This window comes from Dipodomys merriami, unplaced genomic scaffold (genome assembly GCF_024711535.1).
Source record: "Dipodomys merriami isolate MVZ:Mamm:240054 unplaced genomic scaffold, mDipMer1.0.p SCAF_25, whole genome shotgun sequence".
Classification (NCBI taxonomy): domain Eukaryota; kingdom Metazoa; phylum Chordata; class Mammalia; order Rodentia; family Heteromyidae; genus Dipodomys; species Dipodomys merriami.
Window position 1 is genome coordinate 2,813,790 of NW_027203937.1, and position 26,495 is coordinate 2,840,284.

The 26,495-nt window shown below is 36.6% G+C and overlaps 1 protein-coding gene across 2 annotated transcripts in view; it reads left to right on the forward strand.

The window, feature by feature from the left end:
- The window catches only part of Nox4 (NADPH oxidase 4), a 201,111-nt gene that overhangs the window by 93,021 nt on the left and 81,595 nt on the right, over nucleotides 1–26,495 (forward strand). For both annotated transcript variants that reach the window (XM_070034807.1, XM_070034808.1), the window contains exons 9-11: nucleotides 523–736; nucleotides 3,671–3,835; nucleotides 3,940–4,002. In XM_070034807.1, coding sequence (XP_069890908.1) covers nucleotides 523–736; nucleotides 3,671–3,835; nucleotides 3,940–4,002 — 442 coding nt within the window. The remainder of the gene's footprint in view (nucleotides 1–522; nucleotides 737–3,670; nucleotides 3,836–3,939; nucleotides 4,003–26,495) is intronic.

The following is a 26,495-nucleotide window of genomic DNA, read 5'->3' on the forward strand; positions in this document are numbered from 1 at the left end:
CCAGGGCTGGGAATGTAGCTTAGTGGTAGAGTGCTTGCCTATCATTCATGAAGCCCTGGGTTCGAGTCCTTAGTACCATGTAAACAGAAAAAGCTGGAAGTGGCACTGTGGTTCAAGTAGTAGATTGCTAGCCTTGAGCAAAAGAAGCTCAAGGACAGTGCCCAGTCTCTGAGTGCAACCCCAGGCTAAAAAATTTCCTTTTCCATGTCCTCTGATGGCAATTTGTTTTCTATCTCACTCTTTTATTTGTGCCAGTTCTGAGGCTTGAACTCAGGGCTTGAGTACTGTATCTGAGATTTTGTGTTTAAGGCTAGAGCTCTACTACTTCAAACCACGGTACCTGTTTTGGCTTTTTGATTAATTGGAGCTAAGAATCTCACAGATTTTCCTGTCTAGGCTGGCTTTGTATCATGATCCTCAGATTTCAGCCTCCTGTGTAGCTAGGATTACAAACATGAGCCTCTAAGCACTCTACTCTCATCTCTCTTTTTCATTATTTGTTTGTTGTTGTTATTGTTTTAGAGGACTATTGAAGTACCAGACTAATTTAGATACCCACCCTCCTGGCTGTATGAATCTCAACCGAACTCGATACCAGGAAGTCTTACTGGGGAACCTCCCACAATATTTTCCTGACTCTTCACTGGGAGGGTTTTCCACACTGGAAGAGCCTAATCGGAACACACTTGTGAAGATTTGTGTGGAAGAGCCCAGATTCCAAGCTAACTTTCCACAGGTCAGAGTCTTGCTGTATTCTGTCTCTGCAAAGTTTATGGTTTCATACAATTAACCAACATCAATTTAAACATTTTTAAAGTTGTTGTTTCACATGCTTTGATGTCCAGTTCCTACTTGTAAGTCCACGGTAAGCATTTAACAGTTCAAGACAAAAGACTTTTGATATTTGAGAATATACAACATTTCTGCCTAGCTATATAATATTTGTATGCTATGTTATTAGGGATTGCTACTAGAGAGATAACAAATACATCTTCCCAATTCATGGAGGAAAGCAGTTTAATTAAAAACAATACTAAGCTAACTATTCATACAATACATAATGTTATAAATAATAAATAGTAAAATGAATTTTATTAAATGCTTAATATTATCTGCTAAGAACTATACTGAAATTTTCCATAGGCATAATTTCTTTCAGTATTCATACTAGTATCCTAAGTTTGCTGATGACAAAATACAACTTAAATGCATAAATACCTTGACTGAGGCTTCCAAGCTAGTAAGTAGAAGTTGCCTGCAAACCTGTGTCTTAAAATTTTTCCCATAGTAAAACATTCTCTAGGACCTGGCTTTGTTCCATTAAGTTCTTTATCTCCCTTATATATCCATGTGTGGGTCACACTGTGTATTCTGTATGTACTGCACGAGGCACTGATAGATGAGTCAAAAGTCTGCTTTACAAGAGAGGAAGAAATGAAAGACTGGAATGAAATTATTGATGACTTGTGTAGTGTGTGTGTGTGTGTGTGTGTGTGTGTGTGTGTGTGTGTGTGTGTGTGTGTGTGTGTGTGCGCGCGCGCTTGTCCTAGGGATTGAGCTCAGGGCCTGGGTGATGTCCCTGGGCTTTTGTGCTCAAATTTAGTGCCCTACCACTTGAACCGTAACTCCACTCTGGCTTTTTGATAGTTAATTGGCGATAAGCATCTCATGGACTTTCCTACCCCAACTGGCTTTGAACCATGATCCTTAGAGCTCAGCCTCTAGTTGCTCAGTTTCCTGCACAACTAGAATTACAGACATGAGCCACCAGCTGGTTTGTTGATGACTTTTGAAGAAGTATGCTAATTTTCTGCTATTAATAGTAATCCTCTGATTATCTATTAGAGTTTACTGTTATCAAAACTTATGAGCTTCAACGAGTGCTGAATATTAACAAAGGCAAGTATGGAGAGTCCCACATGAGGAAGTTGGGACCTGATGTTGCAAGGTTTCATGGGTACTATGCAACAGGCTCTCCCTGTCCTGCTTTCTCTTCATCTACTGCCAGGCTAAATGTCACTGTGTAGAGAAACATGCTCTATCCTCAACAAAGGAGGAAAGCCTGAAGCTATGCACATAAGATTTTAAGTAGTGATCTATAAAATACAGTTTAGTTTAGAGACTCAAAGAGCCAAGGGAGACACAGGTACTATTCACTTCCATGTAACTAGAGCTCTCTTCTTCCCTGTTTACAATTGTCACAGTGTCTACATGAAGGCATTTTTAGTCCATAGAATGAAAATCTGTAAAAAAAATTTCCTACAATAACCCATTTTACAAAACATTCATATGTATACATTCCTGTAGCTTGTAAAATTTATGTTATGCATTTACATACATTTTAGATGAGTTAAAATACCCAGAGCAGCCAGGCACCTTTGGCTCACACCTGTAATCCTAGCTACTCAGGAGGCCGAGATCTGAGGCTTATGGTTCAAAGCGAATCCAGGCAGGAAATTCCTTAGATGCTTATCTATAAATAACCACTGAAAACTAGAAGGGGAATTATGATTCAAATGCTAGAGTGTTAACCTGGAGCAAAAAAAAAAAAAAACAGAGATAGAGCCCAGGCTCCTAGTTCAAGCCTCAGGATTGGCACACCACACAAAAATTATCTAGAACTTTTTTTTTGTTTTTAACTGAACGTTAGACTGGTACTTTTTTTAAATCTTAAAGTAATCCTCAGATAAATATGGGGGTTTGGCTTTTTAAAAAATTATCTTTTAGAGGAGGCTACAATGCTTGATAAGAAATGTACTCATTATCTTGCCCATGTAATTGTAACCCCTCTGTACAGTATTTTCACAATAAAAGAAATTAAAATTATCTTTTAGCCATCACTAGTGGCTCACGCCTGTAATCGTAGCTATTCAGGAGGCTGAGATCTAAGGATTACAGTTCAAAGCCAGTCCAGGCAGGAAAAGTGAGACTCTTATCTCCAATAAAACTACCAGAAAACTGGAAATGGCACTGTGACTCAAGTAGTAGAGTGCTCACCTTGAGCTGAAGAGCTGAGGTGAGGGAGAGTGCCCAGGCCCAGAGTTCAAGCCTCACAACCAACAACGACAACAACAATTCTTTTTTAAGGGAAGGCATTATGTATATACATCTCATATTTGTGTGTAAGAAAGGAGAATGGAAGGATGAATACTTTCCTATTGCCAGACACTGGTGGCTAATGCCTGGAATCCTAGTTCTTTAGGCTTGTGGCCCAAAGCCAGTGTCAGCAGAAAAGTTGGTGGAAATCTTATCTCTAATTTACTAGCAAAAAACAGACTGTGGCTCCAGTGGTCAGCTCCAGCTTTAAAAGAATATCTAAGGGACAGTGCTCAGGCCCTAAGTTCAAGTCCCAGTATGGACACACACACACACACACACACACACACACACACACACACACACACACACACACACACACTCTTCACTATTAAGGGAACTCACTTGGAGAATAGACTTGGGTTGAGTCTCAACAATTCTCTTATTGTATACTTTACTTTTCATTGGATGAATTGCAGGTATCATCTACTATCTCTTATTCATTTTTATGACTGTGAAAATATAAATTAAAATATTGTTACTGAAATGAGGAAAATAAGCCATCAAACAGAAAATACATTTTTTGACAATCCAGGTATTCTTTAAAGAGTTATTGTAACATTTATCCTTTTAGACATGGCTTTGGATTTCTGGACCTCTGTGCCTCTACTGTGCTGAAAGACTTTATAGGTGCCTTCGGAGCAATAAGCCTGTCACCATTGTCTCTGTTATTAGTCATCCCTCAGATGTCATGGAAATTCGAATGGTCAAAGAAAATTTTAAAGCAAGACCTGGCCAGGTGAGTCAGTCAATATCTTTGTGCAAAGCAAGTAGATATCACCTTGTTAGAATTGCTGAGCTTCTTCAATTGGTCATTTAAAATGATGTTTTTTGCTTTTTCAGTACATTATTCTACATTGTCCGAGTGTGTCTGCATTAGAAAACCATCCATTTACACTAACAATGGTAAGGCGTTTGTTTTTAACTTTTAAAAACCTTAGGAGTATAGTGATTTTTTTTGTATGTGCTCCATTTTATTAAAAAAAAATTGAGTTCTTCCAATTGCCTTAATGTTTAAGCCATATTTTACAAATGAGTGTTTGTTCAGAAGCTTTGTAATTATTCCTTACATTTTCTGACACCTTATAATTTAGGAATGCATTTATTTAAGATTTATTAGCACTTTTGTGGATCCAAAACACAGAAACTTTCTTAACTATTTTTACTTACCCTTTTATGGATTATGTATGGAAATGTAATAGATACATCAGTTTCTTAGAGAGATAGAACTAAATACAAATAAGATACCCTGGGTAGAGTAGATATGTCAGAGAAAATCTAGACAGTATTTAGAAAACGTAAGTCTAATGGCATTGGTCCTCAAGCTACACATTGGGAGAGTCAAACTAGAATAGAATAGTAAAAGTAATGGGAAAATTCTAGCTAAATGATGGATACCATATATGGTTAGCCTATTTACTATTTTAACATTCCAAATATTATATTATTATTCTTCATTACAATTATTTTTATTTATAATTATTTTAAATTATATTTTTACTCTCTTTTAGTTGAATAAATGGGTTACCATTCAACAAATCAGTTGACAAGTGCAATGACTCTTGATCAATATCACCACTTTCATCATTCCCCCCTGTCCCTCCCAACCCAGCCCCTCCCCTTATTTATTTTACTGTTTTATTTTTACATAGGGTTTTGTTGTATAGCTGGCCTCATGAGGCCTCTTTCTTCTGAGCACTGACATTTCAAGTATACACTACCATGATTAGCTTAACTTTCAAATAACTTACACAGATACATATACACCTCCCCACCCCCCACTTACCCACAGGGAAAAAATTCTTTCCTTTCTTCCCCTCCCTCCCTCCCTCCCTCCCTCCCTCCCTCCCTCCCTCCCTCCCTCCCTCCCTCCCTTTCTCCCTCCCTCCCTTCCTTCTTTCCTTCCTTCCTTCCTTCCTTCCTTCTTTCTTTTATTTTTTGGCAGTATATTGGGTTCAACTCATGGTCTTACACTGTCTCAGCTTGTTTGGCTGAATCTCTACCACTTAAGTCAAACCTCTGGCTTTGAACCATGATCTTCCAGATGTTAGTTTCCTGAGTAGCTAGGATTACAGGTGTGAACCATCAGTACCTGGCTTAAATTGACACTTTTCTTGATTATTTTCCTATTCCAGCACTTTTCTCCGGAATGTTTTCCTATCTGAATGGACATTTGTAGGAGTGTGACATTTGTTTCCTGGATCATATGGTTCTGTGATTGGCTCTCTTCACTGAACAATGAATCACAGATAATTTTTATGAGATGTTAATTTTTTATGCCTTGTGCTTTTTAGTGTCTCTGTGATATTCCTTAGTAGGTAAATCCTGTAATTTATTAACATTCCCATCAATGGTAATATGTGTTTATTAACTTACTAACAAAGATCAATAAGAATAAGAATTCTCCATTTAATTGTGTGTGTTAAGAGAACAAAATTGGATGAGTTAGGGAAAGGAAAAAGAATGTCAAAATGCTGCAGTTTAGGGATATGATTTGTTTAAAATAGGAATTAGTTTCAAAGTGGATGTATTAATCCAGTTGAAAACTCCAAAATCATTGGAAGTAGAGCTGTAGTTCAAAGTGGTAGAACGCTAGCCTGTAGCAAAAGAGCTCAGGGATAGCGCCCAGGCCCTGAGTTCAAGCCCCACAACTGAAAAAAAACAAAACAAAACAAAACTCTGGCAAGTAACTTCACTTTTTTTTTACACATTTGGTTCTCAGTGTAATATTGGAGTGAAAACAATATAATTCCAGACTTGTTAAGTGAAAGTCAACTACAGGGATCAACACCATAGCAAGATCACAAGAAATGTCAATATAAAGATTTGTAGCAACAATGATGGTTTTTATTTCCCATGTGAGTTTGTGCTATGAAAACATCCAGGAAAAGGGCAAAAACACCTACTATGGGGTAGAACTGAGTCATAAATGCTTCCTGGGAGTGATGAGAGATGAGTACACACCTCTTTTATCTGGTGCTGTGTGGGCTGCTAACTGGTGTGAAAGGAGAATGGCGTCATGAAGAACCGTGAGAACTTCATGCTTGAATGGAATGTAACACGTTGTGCCTCAGAGTCCTTGGAGCAGGAGTCTGTAGTCATGTCATGACCTTTCCAAGGTCATTCTTGCCCCAAATGAACAGCAAGAAGTGTCATGAATATAGAACAATCATTCTTAGGGCTTGGGTTTATTGTTTTACCTTGACCATTCTAAAATATTTTTCTGTTTCTCTTCATTCATCCATCCCATAAACTTGACGTTTATATCACAAAATAAGAAAACTTGAAAAAGGAGAAACTATATAAGTAAATTTGTCTTTATTAAAGTCTTTTAAGAGATTTGGTCTGATCTTAGTCATAAAAATCTATTTTAGAAATTAGCCTTTTCTGTGTTTGAGATTTTATTTTGAAAATTTTTTCTTTCCTGTGGCACTAAATAGACTGTATGGACTTTAAAAAGAAAGCAGTTCTGACCTGAGAGCCAAGCCAAGTACAGAGAAGTTAAAAAAACTTGTCTAAAATAAAAATATTTTCCATCATCCTTTCCTTCCCGCCCTCCCTCCCTCCTTCCATCTCTCTCTACTCCCTTCCCTTCCCTTCCCTTTCTCCAATAATAGCACTCTATCACTTGAGCCACAGCTCCACTTCAGAGGTTAATTGAACCTAAGAATCTTATGGACTTTCTTATCTGGGTTGGATTTGAACCATGATCCTCAGATTTGATCCTCTGAGTAAAGGCATGAGCCACTGAAAACTGTCCTCACCCACTTTTGATCTTGATCTTGTGATGGCTCTGAAGCTGGCTTGAGACAGATAGAAAATTAAGGGGAAGAAGAAGACATAGGGCACAGAAGTATAAAAAATAGACTGAATATTGAAGAATTAGGAGGCAATTTATATGTGAAATACAGAGATAGTGAACCTTTACAGGAAAGAGCTGGCTTAGAAAATAGTCTTAACTCTACCACTAGTTCCTATTCTATATGTTTGTGCCTCATTATAATGACTAAGTCGCAGATTTATTATATACAAAATAGTGCTAATGAGATTTGTCTTCTAGAGATACTGTCAATATCAGGTTAATAAAACAAACAGTACTAGTCCTGGATACAATTTGTTGTTGGTGTATGGAAGCTACGTTATTATTACTCTGATAATATTAAAATACTTGCTTTTAATTTTTATTATTTCCTTTATTTTTAAAATCAGGATTTTTTTTATGAAAAGCAAACTGGCATGGGTATGAAGTCTGTCTTTATTTATTTATTTATTTATTTGTCAGTTGTGAGGCTTGAACTCTGAGCCTGGGCACTGTCCCTGCCCTCTACTGGTTGAGCCATGATGCCATGTCCATTTTTCTAGTGGTTTATTGGAGATAAGAGTCTCATGGACTTTTCTTCCTGGGTTGGCTTTCAACCTTGATCCTCAGATCTCAGCCTCCTGAGTAGCTAGGATTACAGGATTGAGCCACTGATGCCCAGTGGTATGTAGTCTTTCAACCTGAAAATGAGCATCTTTGGGGACTTTGTAGTCAATGTACCTGAAAACCTGTTGTGGAGATGAAGGATTCTATTTTCCTCACATGTTGTGATCTCAAGATATAGACATACAAATAAAACTCATGGGTAAAAAACAAGCCCCCCCAAAAACTTTAGAAAAGTATGTTTTGATTGAATATAATATACATGTTTCTAACAATAACAAACAGGAATTTCAGAACTTCTCTCCCAGAAGTGTTTTCTGAAGTACATCCAGATTTTTCAATGGGCCTCAGCATGATTGGTATTTTGGGTTAGATAGTTTAGGGGTTCTTATTATTCTGCATATTATGGGATATTTAGTAGCCCCTTTATCCTCCACTTGGTAGATGCTAATAGTACTTCCTTCAGTAATGACTCCTTACATAACTGAGTGCCCCCTGGGAACAGCATTACTTTAGTGAGAACCACTCTGAGACAACAGTGGTTGTCCAACAGAGCTTAACAATACTTAAGAGCTCCAAGGAATTCTTCTTTGAGGTGTTCATAAAGAAATAAGAATAATAGGCTAAAAATGTCAAATAAAATAAATAAATTAAGAGAGAATTTAGGATACAATAGAAAACCTAGAGGGTAGGGAGCTATGCATCAGGGGCTCCCACTTAAGATTCTAGCTATTCAAGAGGCTAAGATCTGAGAATTGCGTCTCAAAACCAGCGAAGAAATATCTATGAGACTCTTATCTCCTATTAACCGCCAAAAAACTCCAAAGTTAACCTATGGCTGAAGTGCTAGAGAGACATCCTTGAGTGAAAATGCCAAGAAAGAATACCTAGGCTCTGAGTTTGCATACATGCACATGCATGCGTGTGTGTGTGTGTGTGTGTGCGCGCACACACACACACACACATATTTGTCTACAAATGGTGTCTGGCTTATTTATCTGGAAATCTTTTTTCTTTCTTTTTTTCTTATTTTATAGTTTTGTTATAAAGTTGATGTACAGAGGGGTTGCAGTTACATAAGTCAGATGAGTACATTTCTTTTTGAATAGTGTCACCTTTTCCCTCATTTTCTCCCAATGTTTTTCTTTCTCAATCCCTCTCCCCAAGTTCTATAATTAATTTTCAACAGTGTTACTGAGTCTCACTACTTTGTTCCACCATTTCTGTGCTCCCCCTTCCTCTCCCCAAATCAAATAAACTTACATAGAAGACAAAAGGTAAAGGAATCATAAACAGCGACAAAAGGAGAAAATGAGAAAAAACAAAAAACCCCACAAAATGTAAAAAAAAAAAAAAACCTCTTGTTTCTGTTTTTTGGAGTTCATTTTATTAAACATCATTTTATATGATCATATGCACATATGCACATAGCTATTGAGCCTTTTTAAACATCTCATGTCCAAGAGTGTTTTCCGGGTTTACTTGTAGATTTATAGGCACATTCTAATTACTACAAATGAGAGAAACCACATCTATGTTTCTGGCTTATTTCACTTAATATAATTTTTTCTAAGTTGTTCTATTTCCTTATGAGTGGGGCAATATCATTCTTTCTGATGAAAGCATAGAATTCCACTGAGTATACATACCTTATTTTGTTGATCCATTTGTCCACTGAGGGGCTTCTGGGTTGATTTCATATCTTGACCATTGTCAAGATTGAACTGAATTGAACATGGTTGTGCTGGTAGCTTTAGTGTGACCTTGTTTGTGGTCTATTGGATAAATGTGCAGGAGTGGAATTGCTGGGTTATAGGGAAGCTCTATGATTAGTCTTTTAAAGAACTTCCATACTTCTTTCCAGAGTGGATGAACAAGTTTACATTCCCACCAACAGTGTAGCAGCATTCCCTTTTGGCCACATCTCTGCCAACATTTGTTATTGTTAGTTGTCTTGATAGTTAGTTGTCTAACTAAGGTGAGATGGAATCGCAATGTTGTTTTTATTTGCATTTCTTTTATGGTTGGAGATGTTGATCATCTCTTCATGTGTCTATTAGCCATTGTTATTTCTTCTTCTGAGAAGTCTCTATGTCTTTAACCCACTTATTGATGAAGTTGTTGTTTCTGTGAGGAATTTTTTTGGATGTTGTTAATTTTTTGAGCTCTAAGTTTATTTTATATATGAGACCTTGTCTGAAGCATAGCTAGTAAAGATCTTCTCCCATTCTGTGGACTTTCTATTTATCTTTCTAGTTACGTCCTTTGCCATGCAGAAGCTCTTCAGTTTGATCCAGTCTCGTTTATCTAGTCTTTGATTTATTATGATTCTGGATCCTTACTTAGGAAGTTTTGACCTGTGCCAAGGAGCCCTAGTGTTTCCCTTATTTCTTCCTGTAATATTTTCAAGGTCTCTGGCCTTAACTTGAGGTCTTTGATCCATTGGAATTGATTTTGCTGCAGGGTGATATGTAAGGATCTAGCTTTAGTTTTCTGCATGTGTATATGTCAATTCTGCCAGCACCATTTGTTGAAGAGGCTGTCTTTTATCCATCTCATGTTTTTGGCTCCCTTATAGGTCTGTGGGTTAATTTCTGGGTCTTCATTGATCCTGTCCTATTCTTGTGCCAGTACCAAGCTGTTTTTATTACTATGGCTTTGTAATAGAGTTTGAAGTTTGGTATTAATATTCCTCCAGTACTGTTCTTTCTGCTAAGGATTGTTTTTGCTATTCAGAGTCTTCTATTATTCCATATGAATTTTTGAATTGCTTCCTCTGTATCATTGAAGAATGTTGTTAGGATTTTGATGAGAGTTACCTTGAATTTGTAGATAGCTTTGTGCAGTATTGCCATTTTCCTGATGTTAATCCCTCCAATCCAGGAGCTTGGAAGGTTGTTCCCATTTCCTTAAATCTGCTATTATTTCCTTTTTTCAGGTTTTTAAAGTTTTTTTTGTTTTGTTTTTGTTTTGTTTTTTGGGTCAGTCATGGGGGCTGAACTCTGGGCCTGCTATTTCTCAGCTCTTTACCTCAAGGCTAGCGCCCTACCACTTGAGCCACAGCGCCACTTCTGGCTTATGTGGTGCTGAGGAATCAAACCCAGGGCTTCATGCATGCGAAGCAAGCACTCTACCACTGAGCCACCTTCCCAGCCCATTTTTAAGGTTTTTGTCATAGAGGTCCTTCACATCTTTGGTTAAGTTAGTTCCTAGGTATTTTATTTATTTTTATTTTTATTTTTTATTGTGAAAATACTGTACAGAGGGGTTACAATTACATGGGCAAGATAATGAGTACATTTCTTATCAAGCATTGTAGCCTCCTCCTTTGTTTCCCCTTCCCATCCATTCCCATCCTCCCCCCGCCCCCTCCCCATATTTTATTTTTTGACACTATCAGAGAAGGAATTGCTTTCTTGATTTCAGTCTTGCTCTTCTCATTGTTAAACAGAAAAATTACTGATTTTTTAAAAATTAATTTTATTTTAAAGATGCTGTACAGAGAGGTTTCATTTACATGAGTAATGTAATGAGTACATTTCTTGTGGAACACTGTCACTCACTCCTTCATTTTTGTCCCCCTGCCCCTTTCCCCCTTCCCTCCCCCTGAAGTTTTAAAGTTCATTTCCAACATAGTGTCTTGCGAGTATCTTTTGTTGCATTTGGTCATCCTTTGTTCTTGTTTCACCATTTTGTTATTCCCCTTCCCTTCCCCAAATCAGATAAGCATATATACAAGATGCAAGGTACCAGAATCAAAGACAGTGATAAACCAATGGAAAAAGAAAAATGAAAAAAAATAAAAAGAAAGAACTTGATACAGTACATTGCCCACAATAAGGTCAACAACCAAAAAAAGACCTGTTTTTTTCCATGTCTTGGAGTTCATTTCAATTAGCATCATTTTATATGGTCATTTGTACATAGTTATTGAGCTAATATTGTGATCCTCTGCTAGGACTATCTGAGACATATACTAATTATTACAAATGAGGGAAACCATAGAGCCTATGTTTCTTTAGGTCTGGCTTACTTCACTGAAGATTGTTTTTTCCCAAGTCTTCCCATTTGCTTATGAATGGGGCGATGCCATTCTTTCTGATAGAAGCATAGAATTCCATTGTGTATATATATTACATTTTCTTGATCCATTTATCTATAAAGGGCATCTAGGTTGATTAATTTTATATTATACTACTGTGCAAAAGTTTCAGAGCAGCTCAAGTAACTTGAGAGAGCAATCTATAGAGTTATTTAAATACAAGATCATCTTATCTGCAAAGAGGGAGAGTTTTACTTCTTCCTTCTCTATTTGGATCCCCTATATGTTTTTCTCTTGCTATATTGCAAGGCATTCCTCAGCTGGAATTTTGACCATATAAGATGATGCTAAGCAAAATGAACTCTAAGATAAGGATTCAAGAGGTTTTTTTTTTTTCTTTGTTGCTGTTGCTTTTAATGTACTATGTTTTTTTTTTTGTTTCTTTTGTATGTTCTTCCCCCCATGATATAACCCCTGTTTTCACTGTATTTGATTCCAGTACCCTGCATCTTGTATACACATTTTTCTAATTTGAGGAGGGGAAGGGAAATAACAAAATGTTGAAACAAGGATTCAGGTTGACCCATTGTAACAATGAGATGTATAAGACACTATGTTGAAAATTAACTTTACAACTTCTGGGGGGGAACGAGGAGTTGAAGAGGTGGGGAGGTAAGGGATGCTAGGGAAATAGAAAAAGGAGGTAGTTACAATGCTTGATAGGAAATGTACTCATTACTTTACTCATGTAATTGTAACCCCTCTGCTCAATAAAAATATATATTACAATAAAATATATATTACAATAAAATATATATATTAAAAAAGAAATTCTAGGAAAATTACTTTGGTTACTATGACTTTGTGAATAAAATATGTTTATATGACTAAAATGGATTTATGGATTTTTGAAAGAGAATTTGATTACTTTTCATATTCAGAGTTATTTCCTTATACAGACGTGTAAAGCCCTAAGAACTTGGAGAACTCAAATGAATGAAGAAACCCTCAAGTGCTTTATAGTTAGTAATGTGATTTTAAAAATGTCATTTATTTCTCTCTGAAATCCCAAACTGTGAGAATAGGAACATACCTTGTACTTGGAAGAAAATTTCTAGTTTACTTACTGCTGCAAAGGAAAAAGACATGTTTGTATTGTTGGGAAGTGACAGTAGGTACTTTCCTTAGCCTCTATCTTTCTTAGGCTCAGTCTCAGGACTACAGATCAGAGGGTTGTCTCTCTAGGGCCCAGTTAGCCCTCAACACTGAGATGGAGAAGCTCTGTAGATTTGCCTTAGGTTCAGGAGGCAGGGGAAGCAGAATGGTTAGATGCCTGGAATCAACAATCACCATTATAGCTTTTCTTACTTACTTTTTAAATTAGGAAACTATAATTAAAGCATATTATAGAGATGATTTGAGATATTTGTTGTTGTTATTAGAGTCTTTGTATTTTGATAGGTAAGTAATGTACCACTCAGCTACATCTCTGTATCTTTTTTTGGACTTATTTTTAAAGGAATTTTTGACAGAAAGAAAGATAGAAGGAAAGAAAGAAAGAAAGAAAGAAAGAAAGAAAGAAAGAAAGAAAGAAAGAAAGAAAGAAAGAAAGAAAGAGGGAGAGAGAAAGGAAGGAAGGAAGAGAAAGAAACCCTTTTGTATGGTATTTTCACAATAAAAAACAAAAAAGAAAGCAGAACAGTTGCCCAAGTGTTCCACGAACAGAACATAAGAAAGAAAGAAAGAAAGAAAGAAAGAAAGAAAGAAAGAAAGAAAGAAAGAAAGGAAGAAAGGAAGGAAGGAAGGAAGGAAGGAAGGAAGGAAGGAAGGAAGGAAGGAAGGAAGGAAGAAGAAAGAAAGAAGGATAAAAGGAAAGAGGGGCTGGGAAGGTGGCTCAGTGGTAAAGTGCTTACTTTGCATTCATGAGGCCCTGAGTTCGATTCCTTAGCACCACATCAGTAGAAAGATATGGAAGTGGCACTGGCTCAAGTGGTAGAGAGCTAGCCTTGAGCTGAAGAGCTGAGGGACAGCACCCAGGCCCAGAGTTCAGGCCCCATGACCAACAAAAAAAAGAAAAAAGAAAAAAGAGAAAGAGATAGAAGGAAAGAAAGGAAGGAAGAAAAAGAAAGAAGAAAGGTAGGAAGAAAATAAGAAAAGAAAGATCAAGCTAACCTTCTAAGGGTTTTAGGTTTAGTTCAGGTGGTAGAATTCTAGTCAAAAGCATGAGGTACTTAGTTTGGTCCCAGTCTCAGACAAAAAAAAAAAAAAAAAAAAGGACAGGATTTTTTAAATTGAAATAATCTCCAAGAAAAAGTAAAAAAAAAAAAAAAGACTTTAAGTGAGCATAGATAATTGCACAAACAGGGCTGTATTGTGGTATTTACAACAACATATAATGTACTTTGATTAAATTCATTCCATCTATATCACTTTCTTATGTTATTACCTATATTACTTTTCCCTTCTTCCTCTCTGCTTTTTATGATTTTTTTTGTTTTTGTTTTTGTTTTTTTTTTGGTCATCATGGGGCTTGAACTCTAGGCCTGGACACTGTCCCTCAGCTCTTCAGCTCAAGGCTAGTGCTCTACCACTTGAGCTACAGCACCACTTCCGGTTTTCTGGTGGTTTATTGGAGATAAGAATTTCATGGACTTTCCTGCCCGGTCTGGCTTTGAACAGTGATCCTCAGATCTCAGCCTCCTGAGTAGCTAGGATTACAGGCGTGAGCCACCAGTGCCCGGCTTTTTATGTTTTTGATATATTTCTGCATGCTATTCTTTTACATATTTATATAAAATGAACTTATGTAATAGTCTCTCCCCATCATTTACTCCTTTTCTCCTCCTACCAGTTGGTTTCTAACCATCCCCTTCACCGGTTCCTTTTTTATAATCATGCTTCCTCTACCTCCTCCTCCTCTTCAAGTTTCTTAATGTGATTGAACATATGATATTTGTCTTCCTGAGCTTGACTTATCTTGCTTAACATGGTGACCTCCAGTTCCATTCATATTCATGTAAACAACATAATTTCATGCTTGTTTATTGCTGAATATTCATTATGTTTGTGTACCACCTTTTTTGTCCATCCAATGGTTGTTTAACAACTAGGCTAATTCAATACTCTGACTACCATAACTAGTGCTGTCCCTCCCCACATCTTCTCAAGCCTTTCTTGTTTTCTTGATGACTGCTATGAAATCTTAGTGTAGTTTTGATTTGCATTTCCTTTGTAACTAGGGACCTTGATTTCTCCATGTATACACCAGTCATTTTTACTTCTTTTGAGAACTGTCTGTTCACTTTGATTGCTTACTTACTAGATTATTTTTATGTCTTTTTTAGAACTACTTGTATCTTCTAAATATTACTATTTACATTGACTGTCTGGTGAAGATTTTCTTTCATTCTGTAAGCTGTATTTTATTTTTTCTTCAAGTCTAAAATAGTCTGAAAAATATGATTTTATACATGTTACTTTTAGAAACATAAATAAAAAACATAGCAATGACTTTGAGTAATTCTTTAATAAGTAATACCATTTCATTTTATTCATGAATTTAGGTAATACTTTCTCACTGCATAATTTTATTTATTTATTTTTATTTATTTATTTTAACCAGTCCTGGAGCTTGAACTCAGGGCCTGGGCTCAGTCCTTGAACTTCTGTTGCTCAAGGCCAGCACTCTACTACTTGAGCCACAGCACCAATCCTGGCTTTTTCTGTTTTTGTGGCACTGAGGTATTGGTCCTAAGGCTTCATGAATACTAGGCAAGCACTCTACACTAAGCCACTTTCTCAGTCAATTTTAAATCTTTTATAAACTGAAATTTTCATCCTGTTTCTTTTCCTTATTCAAACCTGAAAGTCATACATGCTTCTTGCCTGGGAGCTCCTACTCATCTTTCACATCTCATCTAAGTCTCACTTCCACCTAGAAGCCTCAATAAAGCCTTATTGATTAGATTTAGTTTCTAGACATTTTTTTCCTTCTAGCATCTTATGTACTTTCTTCATCATCAGAGCCATTATATTGTTATTCCTTTCATTCCATTTTTCCTGGTTCAATCTCCTAACCTTTGAAAAGATGCACTGAAATCCTACTATCTGGCCCATAGAATAATCCAATACATGTCTGTTCAAAGAATGGAAAACATCTTATATAAAATTATACGTAATAGTGTTTGGAAACAACTTGAGAAATGCTTTGTAAGTAGAACCTCCTTTCTTATTTCTTTCTAGCACACTTTTTGATAGGTAAAGGCAGAGAAAAGAAAAATCTATAGAGGAATAAAGGAGAAAAGAACAATGATTATTGTTAAAATTTGCCTCATTAGAGTAGACTTGGCCAGTCATATTGTAAATCTAATCTTTAGGGTTAAGATTTGTACTTCTAGTGGAAAGTAGTTATGTGGACAAGCCATTAAACAAAGATCTCTGATTTGTACATAATCTTACATAGAGGTAATTTAACACTTTGCTAGTTCCATTCTCAGGATGGAAACAATGGAAAATTACTTCTTCCAAATTTCCATGCTTGTCTGACAAATGCTGTCAATATTTCTTTGATTTGCTTAGTGATACATAGATTTAAATAGAGTTTGACTCAGCAAGTTTAAGTTTTCTATTTATATCTATCCATATTTTAGACATTTCTTTGTGTTTTACTCACATATTATTAAACTTCAATTCAAAATATAAATATTTTTACAGAAAAATGTGACATCTGAATTCTAAAATTAATTAAATTTGAATTGTTAGAATAGTTGGTTTCCAATAAAAGTTTTAAGGCAAAATAAATATTGTCAGACCATCTGTTTATCATGTACTATGTATAAGTTTGGGAAATGGTTCATAGCTTAGCCAGATTTGGGGTGGGGCTAGGAGTTTCCTAGTTCCTTCTCTTTATTCCTTGGGGAATTTTTGTTTTCATAAATGGGAAAAGAAAGACAGTCTCTGTGTTGTCTGGAGATGAGCTTGAGTAATACAAACATTTCTAAGATACATTTTACCATATGTTAATTTACCTGCCATTTCCTTCTTTTTTGTTGTTCAATGATTTTGATTTGATACATTTTCATTGCCAGTAGAACCCCTTTATACTCCTATAGGTTCTTTATACTCCTTATAGGTCCCCTAAATAAATCCTTTGAAATTTCTTTAAAACAAAACAAAGCAACTTCACATATGGCAATTGCCACTAAAATGTTGGTACACGTCCTGCCTTTGTCAAGGATAATAATCCCTATTAATTAAGTGACTAAGATGTTTTTTCATGGCCTTTACAAAAATTATTTTTGGACTTATAGTATTTCTATACCTCATGTATTGGTAACTGTATATGGTACAGAAAATGAGGGTAGGGATGAGATATAAACACTGACCTAGTGGCTTAGGCCTGTATCCTAGTGACTCAGGGAGCTGAGGACTGTGGTTTGAAACCTGGTTGGCCAGAAACCCTATGAGACTCTATCCATTTTACCAGCAAAATGCCTGAGATAGAGATGTGGCTTAAGTAGTAGAGTGTCAGCTTTGAGGAAAAAGCCAAGGGAGAGAACAAAGCCCTAAGTTCAAGCTTCAATAGCAGCATCCCCCCCACAAAATTATCCTCAGACTTGCTGATAAAGGCAAGTTTATATAAGTATTCTGTCAAGTCTCTTGCCCCCTACCAATTGTTGCTCAAGATGTTCCTATTTCTCATTAGAAGTATTTCATGTTGCTTTTAGATAGCTATGTTGTTGGAAACACAAACACCAATTACTTAGAAGAAGGGTTTATTAAATGTAGGGGGCTGGGAAGGTGGCTCAGTGGTAGAGTGCTTGCCTTGCAAGCATAAGGCCCTGGGTTCGATTCCCCAGCACCACATAAGCAAAAAGAAAAAAAGCTGGAAGTGGAGCTGTGGTTCAAGTGGTAGAGCTCTAGCCTTGAGCTGAAGAGCTGAGGGACAGCGCCCAGGCCCAGAGTTCAGTCCCCATGACCGGACGCAAAAAAAAAAAAAAGTAAATGTATTTTCAGGAGAAATTCACAAGATTATTCTGGATTGTTCACATTGCTAAGTTCTTAATACTATGGAGAGGTAAAAATGAAGTAAATGAAATAAATTCCCCAACTTGAAAGTCTAATAATTATTGTATTTTTCTCTGCTGTATTCGTGTCAATCAGAATCGACTCTAAAATATATAACTTTATCAAAATTCAATAGTTCATTGTCAACTTATGTTAGTGGAGCTTTAACAACTGCAGCTTCCACTTCAAAATACATAAGAAATCGTTTTGAAATACTACCTCATCAAGGAAAGCTTTCAGTACTCTCAGGAATCAAAGGTTGGAATTTTGGTTACTTAAAGTGCTTCTGCATTAAACTCCTCAGAAAATGTAGTTAGTAATAGCAACATCTCTATGGAGTTATGCTAAACATTAGTTCCACTAAACATTAGATACACAGTAAGCTCTTGTAAACGGATGCGGTTATGGTTGTAGTTTTAGAGTGACTAAAAACTCACAGCATGGATTAAACTGATGTCTTTTGGCTTGTCTACAGAGTAATAATTGACTAAGCTCTGGTCATAGAAACAATTCCCTCTCATTTGGGGGGCAGATGAGTAAGGCAGGTTTTCGTGGGAAACTGACTGAGGGGCAGATATTGCATACAGCATGCTTTGGGACTGTGTTCAGACAATGACAAGGACAGGAAGGCCAAGAAGGCAGGTGGAACTTGAACTCTATGATAAGGGAATAACAGATGCCTTGGCAGATTCTGCTCTGCCAATGAAATGATCGTTCAGAGCTGTTATAACTTGAAGTCAGGGGGATGAAGTTTGTTATCCCCCAATTAACTGGTCTTTGCATTTGAGATGCCTCCAAGGAGAGAAACTTAGACTTTGGTAAGGCAGCTTTCCTTTGTGAACTACAATTTCTGGGAAGATCTTCTTCTTATCCACAGCAAGGCAGCAGTGTCAACAGCTGGAAGAGTGAGGAATGTGAGTTTTCATCCTGGGAGTTGTGGGGAGGAAACCCAGCAGTACAACACAGTGCCATTAAAATGCCATTTGCAAATAATATTCCTTTTGTGAGATTTTTACTTTTTTATTGCAAGACTGATGTACAGAGGGGTTACAGTTACATAAGTAAGGAATTAATACAATTCTTGTAGAATACTGTTGTTTTCTCCCATTATCCCTCCCCACAATTCCCTCCCTATCAAATTTTCAACATACTGTTTTGTACCAGTGTCACATTGGTTCACCCTTTGTCCTTTGTCTCACCATTTCTGTGATTTCACCTTTCTATCTCCCAAACCAGATAAACTTATATACAATACAATGGGTACCAAAATAAAGAAGTGACAACAGGGGATTTTCACTTTTAATAATTTGACATTGAATTTGAGGTACATATATATCCTGGTTGGTTTAAATTCTTTGAAATTAAAACAAATGTGTAGTCCAAATTGCATTGTATTGGAGAAATCTAAATCATAGGTTGTTTATATGAAAAAAGTAACCAAATAATATAATTGATTACAAAGTTGGAACACGAATCCTAGTTTCTGATTCTTTTGTCTCTAAAACTTTGTGAATTGAAAACCTGTGTAGAATTTTACATTTTGTTCTTCAACCATGATGTTGATCTCCACAAGTATTTTCCAGCTGTGCTCTTTAATGATCGATTTGATTACTGTAAAATACATCTTCTACCAAAACATGTTTTCCACTCAAGGTTGCTTTTAACTACATTTGGAGATACAAATCAGACATGATTTTTAAAAAACACAAACTTCAGGAAGCATGAACCTAGAACTTACAAAAATGTCACATCTCTTCATATTTAACTAGGTAGACATGATGTTTCCTAATATATTTCATGAGTTCTTGATTACAGAAATTATGTGGAATCTACCTTTGAATCTTAGTAATTGATTAAAGCTCACTTAAATACCTCTATAGCCTTTCCATTCTTATTTTCATTGAGAAACAAATGTGCTTCTCTGACATCTATAGTGGAAGTGTGTGATTCATTATTTGTTAAGCTTGGATAAACTGATTTCACATATTTTTCCATGAGTCAGAGCAAGTCTAGATGCTGGCTTGTTATTGTCTGTACAGTTACATGGGATGCCTGTACTTGCCACCACTTTCCTGTTTTGTTTTTGATCTCTGAGCCAGTCATTTTCCAAATAGTTTGACTAGTTTTCCATAAAAAACAAACAGACAAGAATAGTCATCTGAAAGAATGGCAAAATTTTATTGTTATTACCTGTTAAATTTCATGAGATTAAATATAACCAGGAAGTCTGCATCAGCTATTTTGATCTCTGTTCTTACTATCATTGACATATGTTTTTTGTTTTTGTGCATGCTTTTTAAATATTGGTTATATACCCATATGTGTGCGTGTATGTGTGTTTGTGTGTAATATTTACCATTTTAACCATATGTTTCAGTAATATCAAGTACGTTTTTATTGCCCGTCACCATCAGCTCTACAATTTCATTTTCCAAACTGAAACTGTTTTATTAAACATGAATTTTCCACTTTATTTCCAAATCCCCATTGCTTCTAGTTTTTGCCTTTTTCCTTCTTTTTACACCTTTTATTGGCATCAGTTAGTTGTTGAGTTTAATTTTGACACATATATGTATATATATATATATATATATATATATATGCAAACAATGTACTTTGTATAACTAACTCAGAGTTTTACTCTAAAATGGAGGTTATATGTCTTGAGCAGACAATGAAGGCACTAGCAGTTACTGTGACTAATAAACGACATATGGGAGAGTCTGAGAAAAGTCAGAAGAAAATCTTATGGCATGCTTTTAAAATAAGAACACTCTGAGTTCTGTGTTATGAGTAGAAGGGAGTGTGCAAAAGCAGGGATACCAGCTCAAGGTTGCTGTGTCATCCTGTTAATGTAGGTTGATAACTTTGACCAGGTGATGGTGATGATGGAGGTAGTGTAGTGAAGTAATAGTGATCAGGTTCAGGTTATTTTAAAATTAATTTTTATTGTAAAAATATTGTACAGACGGGTTACAGTTACATGGGTAGGGTAATTAGTACATTTTATAGCGAGCATTTTTTTGTTACCTCCTCCTTTATTTTCCCCCTACCATCACTTCCCTCCCCACCTCCCCAACTCCTCCTGCCCCCTACCACCCCGACATTGTAATGTTCATTTTCAATATAGTGTCCTGTACATCTGGTCATCACAATGGGTCAGCCTGCATCCTTATTTAAGCGTTCTGCAATATCCCTTCCCCTCCCCAAATTACAAAAATACATATAAAAGGAGCAGAGCACCAGGATCAAATCCAGTGAAAACAGGGGTTATACCATGGGGGAAGACAATACAATAGAAAAAGAACATACTGTATTGTAAGTACATTAAAAACACTAGCAAGAAAGAGAAAAAAAAACCTCTTGTGTCCTTGTCTTGGGGTACATTTTGCTTAACATTATCTCATATGGTCATATGTACCTAGCCTTTGACCTACTCTGCTTGTCCTACACATGTACTAGTCACTGCAAACAAGGGAAACCATGGGACCTATGTTTCTTTGGGCCTGGCTTACTTCACTTAATATAATTCTTATATAATTTTAATATAATATTTTCCAAGTCTTTCCATTTCCTAAAAAAAAGGCAATGTCATTTTTGCTCTGATGGAGGCATAGAATTCCATTGTATATATATATATATATATATATATATATATATATGCCACATTTTCTTGATGCATTCATCTACTGAGGGGATTCTGGGTTGGTTCCATATCTTAGCTATGGTAAATAATACTGCAATAAACATGGTTGTGCTGGTAACTTTGGTATGACCTTGTTTGTGATCCTTTAGGCAAATGTCCAAAAGTGGGATTGCTGAGTCAATAGGGAAGCTCTATGTGGAGTCTTTTCAGGAAACTCCATAGTGCTTTCCAGAGTGGTTGAACAAGTTTACACTCTCACCGACAATGCAGTAAGGGTCCCTTCTGTCCACATCCCCTCCAGCATTGTTAGATTTCTTTTTTTTTTTAATTTTTAATTTAATTTAATTTTATTTGTGAACATACTGTACAGAGGGGTTACAATTACATGGGCAGGATAATGCGTACATTTCTTACCAAGCATTGCACCCTCGTCCTTTGGTTTACCCTTCACATCCCTTCCAGCCTCCCCCCTCTCCCCCAATCCCAATTCTTCTCCTACCCCCCCCCGCACCGATGTTATAAAGCTCGTTTTGGACATGACAACGTGTACTTCTCATTGTTGCAACAGGTCCACCTGTATCCTTAAACAACTGGTTTTTCCCCATCTCCTCCACACGTTATACTGACATCAAATATAGTGAAAGCAAGGGTTATACTGTGGGGGAGGGACATACAAAGCAACAAAGAGATAATCTTTTTTTTTTTTAATTGTATTTTATTTTATTTGAGAACATACTGTACAGAGGGGCTACAATTACATGGGCAGGATAATGCATACATTTCTTACCAAGCATTGCAGCCTCCTCCTTTGTTTACCCTTCACTTCCCTTCCCCGCCTCCCCCCTCCCCCCACCCAATTTTACCACCCTCCCCCCACCCAATTATACCCCCTTCCCCCCCCCACACCGACATTGTAAAGCTGGTTTTAACATGATATTTTGTACTTCTCATTGTTGCAACAGGTCCACCTGAATCCTTAAACGAATTGTTTGTCCCCATCTCCTCCACATGTTATACTGACATCAAATATAGTGAAAGCGGGGGTTACACTGTGGGGGAGGGACATACAAAGCAACAAAGAAATAATCTTATAAATGCATTAGAAACACATGCATGAAAGAAAAAAACATTAAAATACATAACTAAGGGTACATTTTCCTGACCTCACATTATCTGACCTTTTCCACTTGACTCATACATATACTAGATATTGCAAATAAGGGAAAACATGGGACCTATGTTTCTTTGGGCCAGGCTTACTTCACTTAATATAATTTTTTCCAAGTTTTTCCATTTCCTAACACATGGGGCAATGTCATTCTTTCTGATGGAGGCATAGAATTCCATTGTGTATATATACCACATTTTCTTGATCCATTCATCTGCTGAGGGACATCTGGGTTGGTTCCATATCTTAGCTATGGTAAATAATGCTGCAATAAACATTGTTGTGCTGGTAGCTTTAGTGTGGTCTTGTTTGTAAACATTTGTGTAAATGCCCAAAAGTGGGATTGCTGGGTCATAGGGGAGATCTATGTGAAGTCTTTTGAGAAACCTCCATACTGCTTTCCAAAGTGGTTGAACAAGTTTACATTCCCACCAACAATGAAGTAAGGTTCCTTTCTGTCCACATCCCCTCCAGCATCTGTTGTTGTTAGAGTTCTTGACTTTTGCCGTTCTAACTGGGGTGAGGTGATATCTCAATGTTGTTTTGATTTGCATTTCTTTTATGGCTAGGGATGTTGAACATTTCGTCATGTGTCTATTGGCCATCCTTCTTTCTTCTTCAGAGAAGTTTCTCTTTAAGTCTTTCACCCACTTATTTATTGGGCAGTTGATTCTTTGAGGATTTGTTGTTGGGGGGTTTAATTTTTTGAGTTCCAAGTATATTTTAGATATGAGACCCTTGTCCGTTGTATGGCTAGTAAAGATCTTCTCCCAATCCGTGGGCTTTCTATTGATCTTTCTAGCTATGTCATTTGCCCTGCAGAAGCTCTACAACTTTATGCAATCCCATTTGTCCAACCTTTCTTTGATTTGTTGTGTTTCCGGGTCTCTATTCAAAAAATTTCGGCCTGAGCCAAGGAGACCTAGGGTTTCTCCTATTCCATCCTGTAATGTTTTCAGAGTGTCTGCTTTGAGTTCAAGGTCTTTGATCCATTTGGAGTTGTTTCTGGTGCAGGGTGATATATAAGGATCTAGCTTTAGTTTTCTACATGTAGTTAACCAATTTTGCAAGCACCATTTACTGAAGAGGCTGTCTTTCTTCCATTCTATTGTTTTACCTCCTTTATCGAAGATTAGATGGCTATAGGTCTGTAGGTTCATTTCTGGGTTTTCAGTTCTATTCCATTGGTCCTGAGGTCTGTTCTTATGCCAATACCAAGCTGTTTTGATTACTATGGCTTTATAGTAGAGTTTGAAATTTGGTATTGATATTCCTCCAGCAGTGTTCTTTCTGTTGAGGAGCGTTTTTGCTATTCGGGGTCTTTTATTGTTCCATATGAATTTTTGGATTGCCTCTTCTATTTCCTTGAAGAATGAGGTTGGAATTTTGATAGGTATTGGGTTGAATTTGTAGATAGCCTTGGGAAGTATTGCCATTTTCACGATGTTAATCTTTCCAATCCAGGAGCATGGGAGGTTTTGCCATTTTTTAAGTTCTGTGTTGATTTCCTTTATCAAGTTTTTAAAGTTTTCATCATAGAGGTCCTTCACTTCTTTAGTTAAGTTAATTCCTAGGTATTTTATTTTTTGTGGGGCTATTACAAATGGAGTTGCTTTCCTAATTTCAGCCACACTTTTCTCATTGTTGGCATATAGAAAAGCCGTTGATTTTTGGGGGTTAATTTTATAACCTGCTACTTTGCCAAAGTTTTCAATCAGCTTGAGTAATATGGGAGTGGAGTCTATGGGATTCTTTAAATACAAGATCATGTCATCTGCAAAGAGGGAGAGTTTTATTTCTTCTTTCCCTATTTGGATCCCCTTAATGTCTGCATCTTGTCTTATTGCTGTAGCTAGGCATTCTAATACTAGATTGAAGAGGAGTAGAGAGAGCGGGCATCCTTGTCTTGTTCCTGAGTTAAGAGGAAATGGCTTTAGTTTTTCACCATTGAGTATAATGCTGCTGTAGGTTTGTCATATACAGCCTTTATTGTATTGAGGAATGTTCCATGGATTCCTACTTTTTCCACAACCTTCATCATGAAGGGGTGTTGGATCTTGTTGAATGCTTTTTCTGCATCTATTGAAATAACCATGTGGTTCTTATTCTTGCTCCTGTTGATGTGATGAATAATATTAATTGATTTGCGTATATTGAACCAGCTATGCATCCCTGAAATGACTCCTGTTTGATAGTGGTGTATGATTTTTTGGATGAGTTGTTGAAGTCGATTGGCCAAAATTTTGTTGAGAAGTTTTACATCAATGTTCATCAAAGAAATGGGTCTATAGTTCTCTTTCTTTGATGAGTCCCTGCCTGGTTTTGGGATGAGGGTTATGATGGCTTCATAGAATGTGTTCGGTAGTGAGCTTTCTCCTTCAATTTCATTGAAGAGTTGGAGGAGTATTGGTGTGAGCTCTGCTTTGAAGGCCTTGTAAAATTACGCTGTAAAACAATCTGGTCCTGGACTTTTCTTAGCTGGGAGGTCTCTTATTGCTGTTTCTATTTCAGTGCTTGATATGGGCCTGTTAAGATAGTTTAACTCATCTTTGTTTTGTTTTGGCATGTCAATATTTGCTAGGAAAAGGTCCATTTCTGTCAAGTTCTCAAACTTATTAGCATAAAGTTTTGAGAAGTATTCCCTTATAATGTTCTGAATCTTGGTTGTTTCTGTGGTGATGTTTCCATTCTCATCTCTGAGTTTAATAATTTGGGTGTGTTCTCTCCTTTTTCTGATAAGGTTTGCTAAGGGTCTGTCAATTTTGTTAAGTTTTTTGAAGAACCAACTCTTTGTTTTGTTGATTCTTTCTATAGTTTTTTTGGATTCTAATTCATTTAATTCTGATTTAATTTTGATTATTTCTTTCCGTCTACTGGATTGGGGTTTATCTTGCTGCTCTTTTTCAAGGAGGTTTAGATGTGTCATTAAATTGTTAGTTTCAGATTTCTCCAATTTGTTGATGTAGGAACTCAGAGCTATAAACTTGTCTCTGAGTACTGCCTTTGCTGTGTCCCAGAGGAGCTGGTAATTTGTGTGTTCATTTTTGTTGAATAGCATAAACATTTCAATTTCCTTTCTAATCTCTTCCATGACCCACTCATGATTCCGCAGTGTGTTGTTCAGCCTCCATGTGATGCCGGACTTTCTTTGGTGGCTTTTGGTGTTGAGTTCTAATTTTATTCCCTTGTGGTCAGAGAGGATGCAAGGTATAACTTCAATGTTTCTGAATTTAGACAAGTTTGCTTTGTGGCCTAAAATGTGGTCTATTTTAGAAAACGTTCCATGTGCTGCTGAGAAAAATGTGTATTCTGATGCTGCTGGGTGAAATGTTCCGTAAATGTCTGTTAAGTCTAGTTGATCTATGCAGCTTTTTAGATCTGCGGTTTCTCTGTTGAGTTTTTGCCGAGTTGATCTATCTAGTGGGGAGAGTGGTGTGTTAAAATCCCCAACAATTAATGTCCTTGGATCTTTATGGGATTTGAGGGAAAGTAGTGTTTCTTTGATAAATTTGGGTGCTCCATTGTTTGTCGAATAGATATTTAGAATTTTAATATCCTCCTGAAGGAGAGATCCTTTAATTAGTATGTAGTGACCTTCTTTATCTCTTCTCACGAATTTTAATTTGAAGTCTATTTTATCTGATATTAGGATTGCAACTCCCGCCTGTTTATGGGGGCCGTTTGCTTGGTAGTTTTTGTTCCACCCTTTAACATTGAAAATGTGTTTGTTTTTACGGGCCTTCAGTTATGAAGGAGAGTTTAGCTGGGTACAGTATTCTTGGTTGATAGTTGTTTGTTTTTAATGCATGGCATACATCATTCCAGGCTCTTCTTGCTTTGATTGTCTCTGCTGAGAAATCTGAGGTGATTCTATTTGGTTTCCATTTATAGGTGATTACCCTTTTCTCCTTGACAGCTTTAAGGATCTTTTCCTTGGTCGGAGTTGATCCTGTGTGGATTATAATGTGAAGGTGGGATGTCCTATTCTGGTCTGGTCTATTTGGGGTTCTAAAAGCTTCTTGTATCTGAATAGGCCTATCTTTTTGTATGTTTG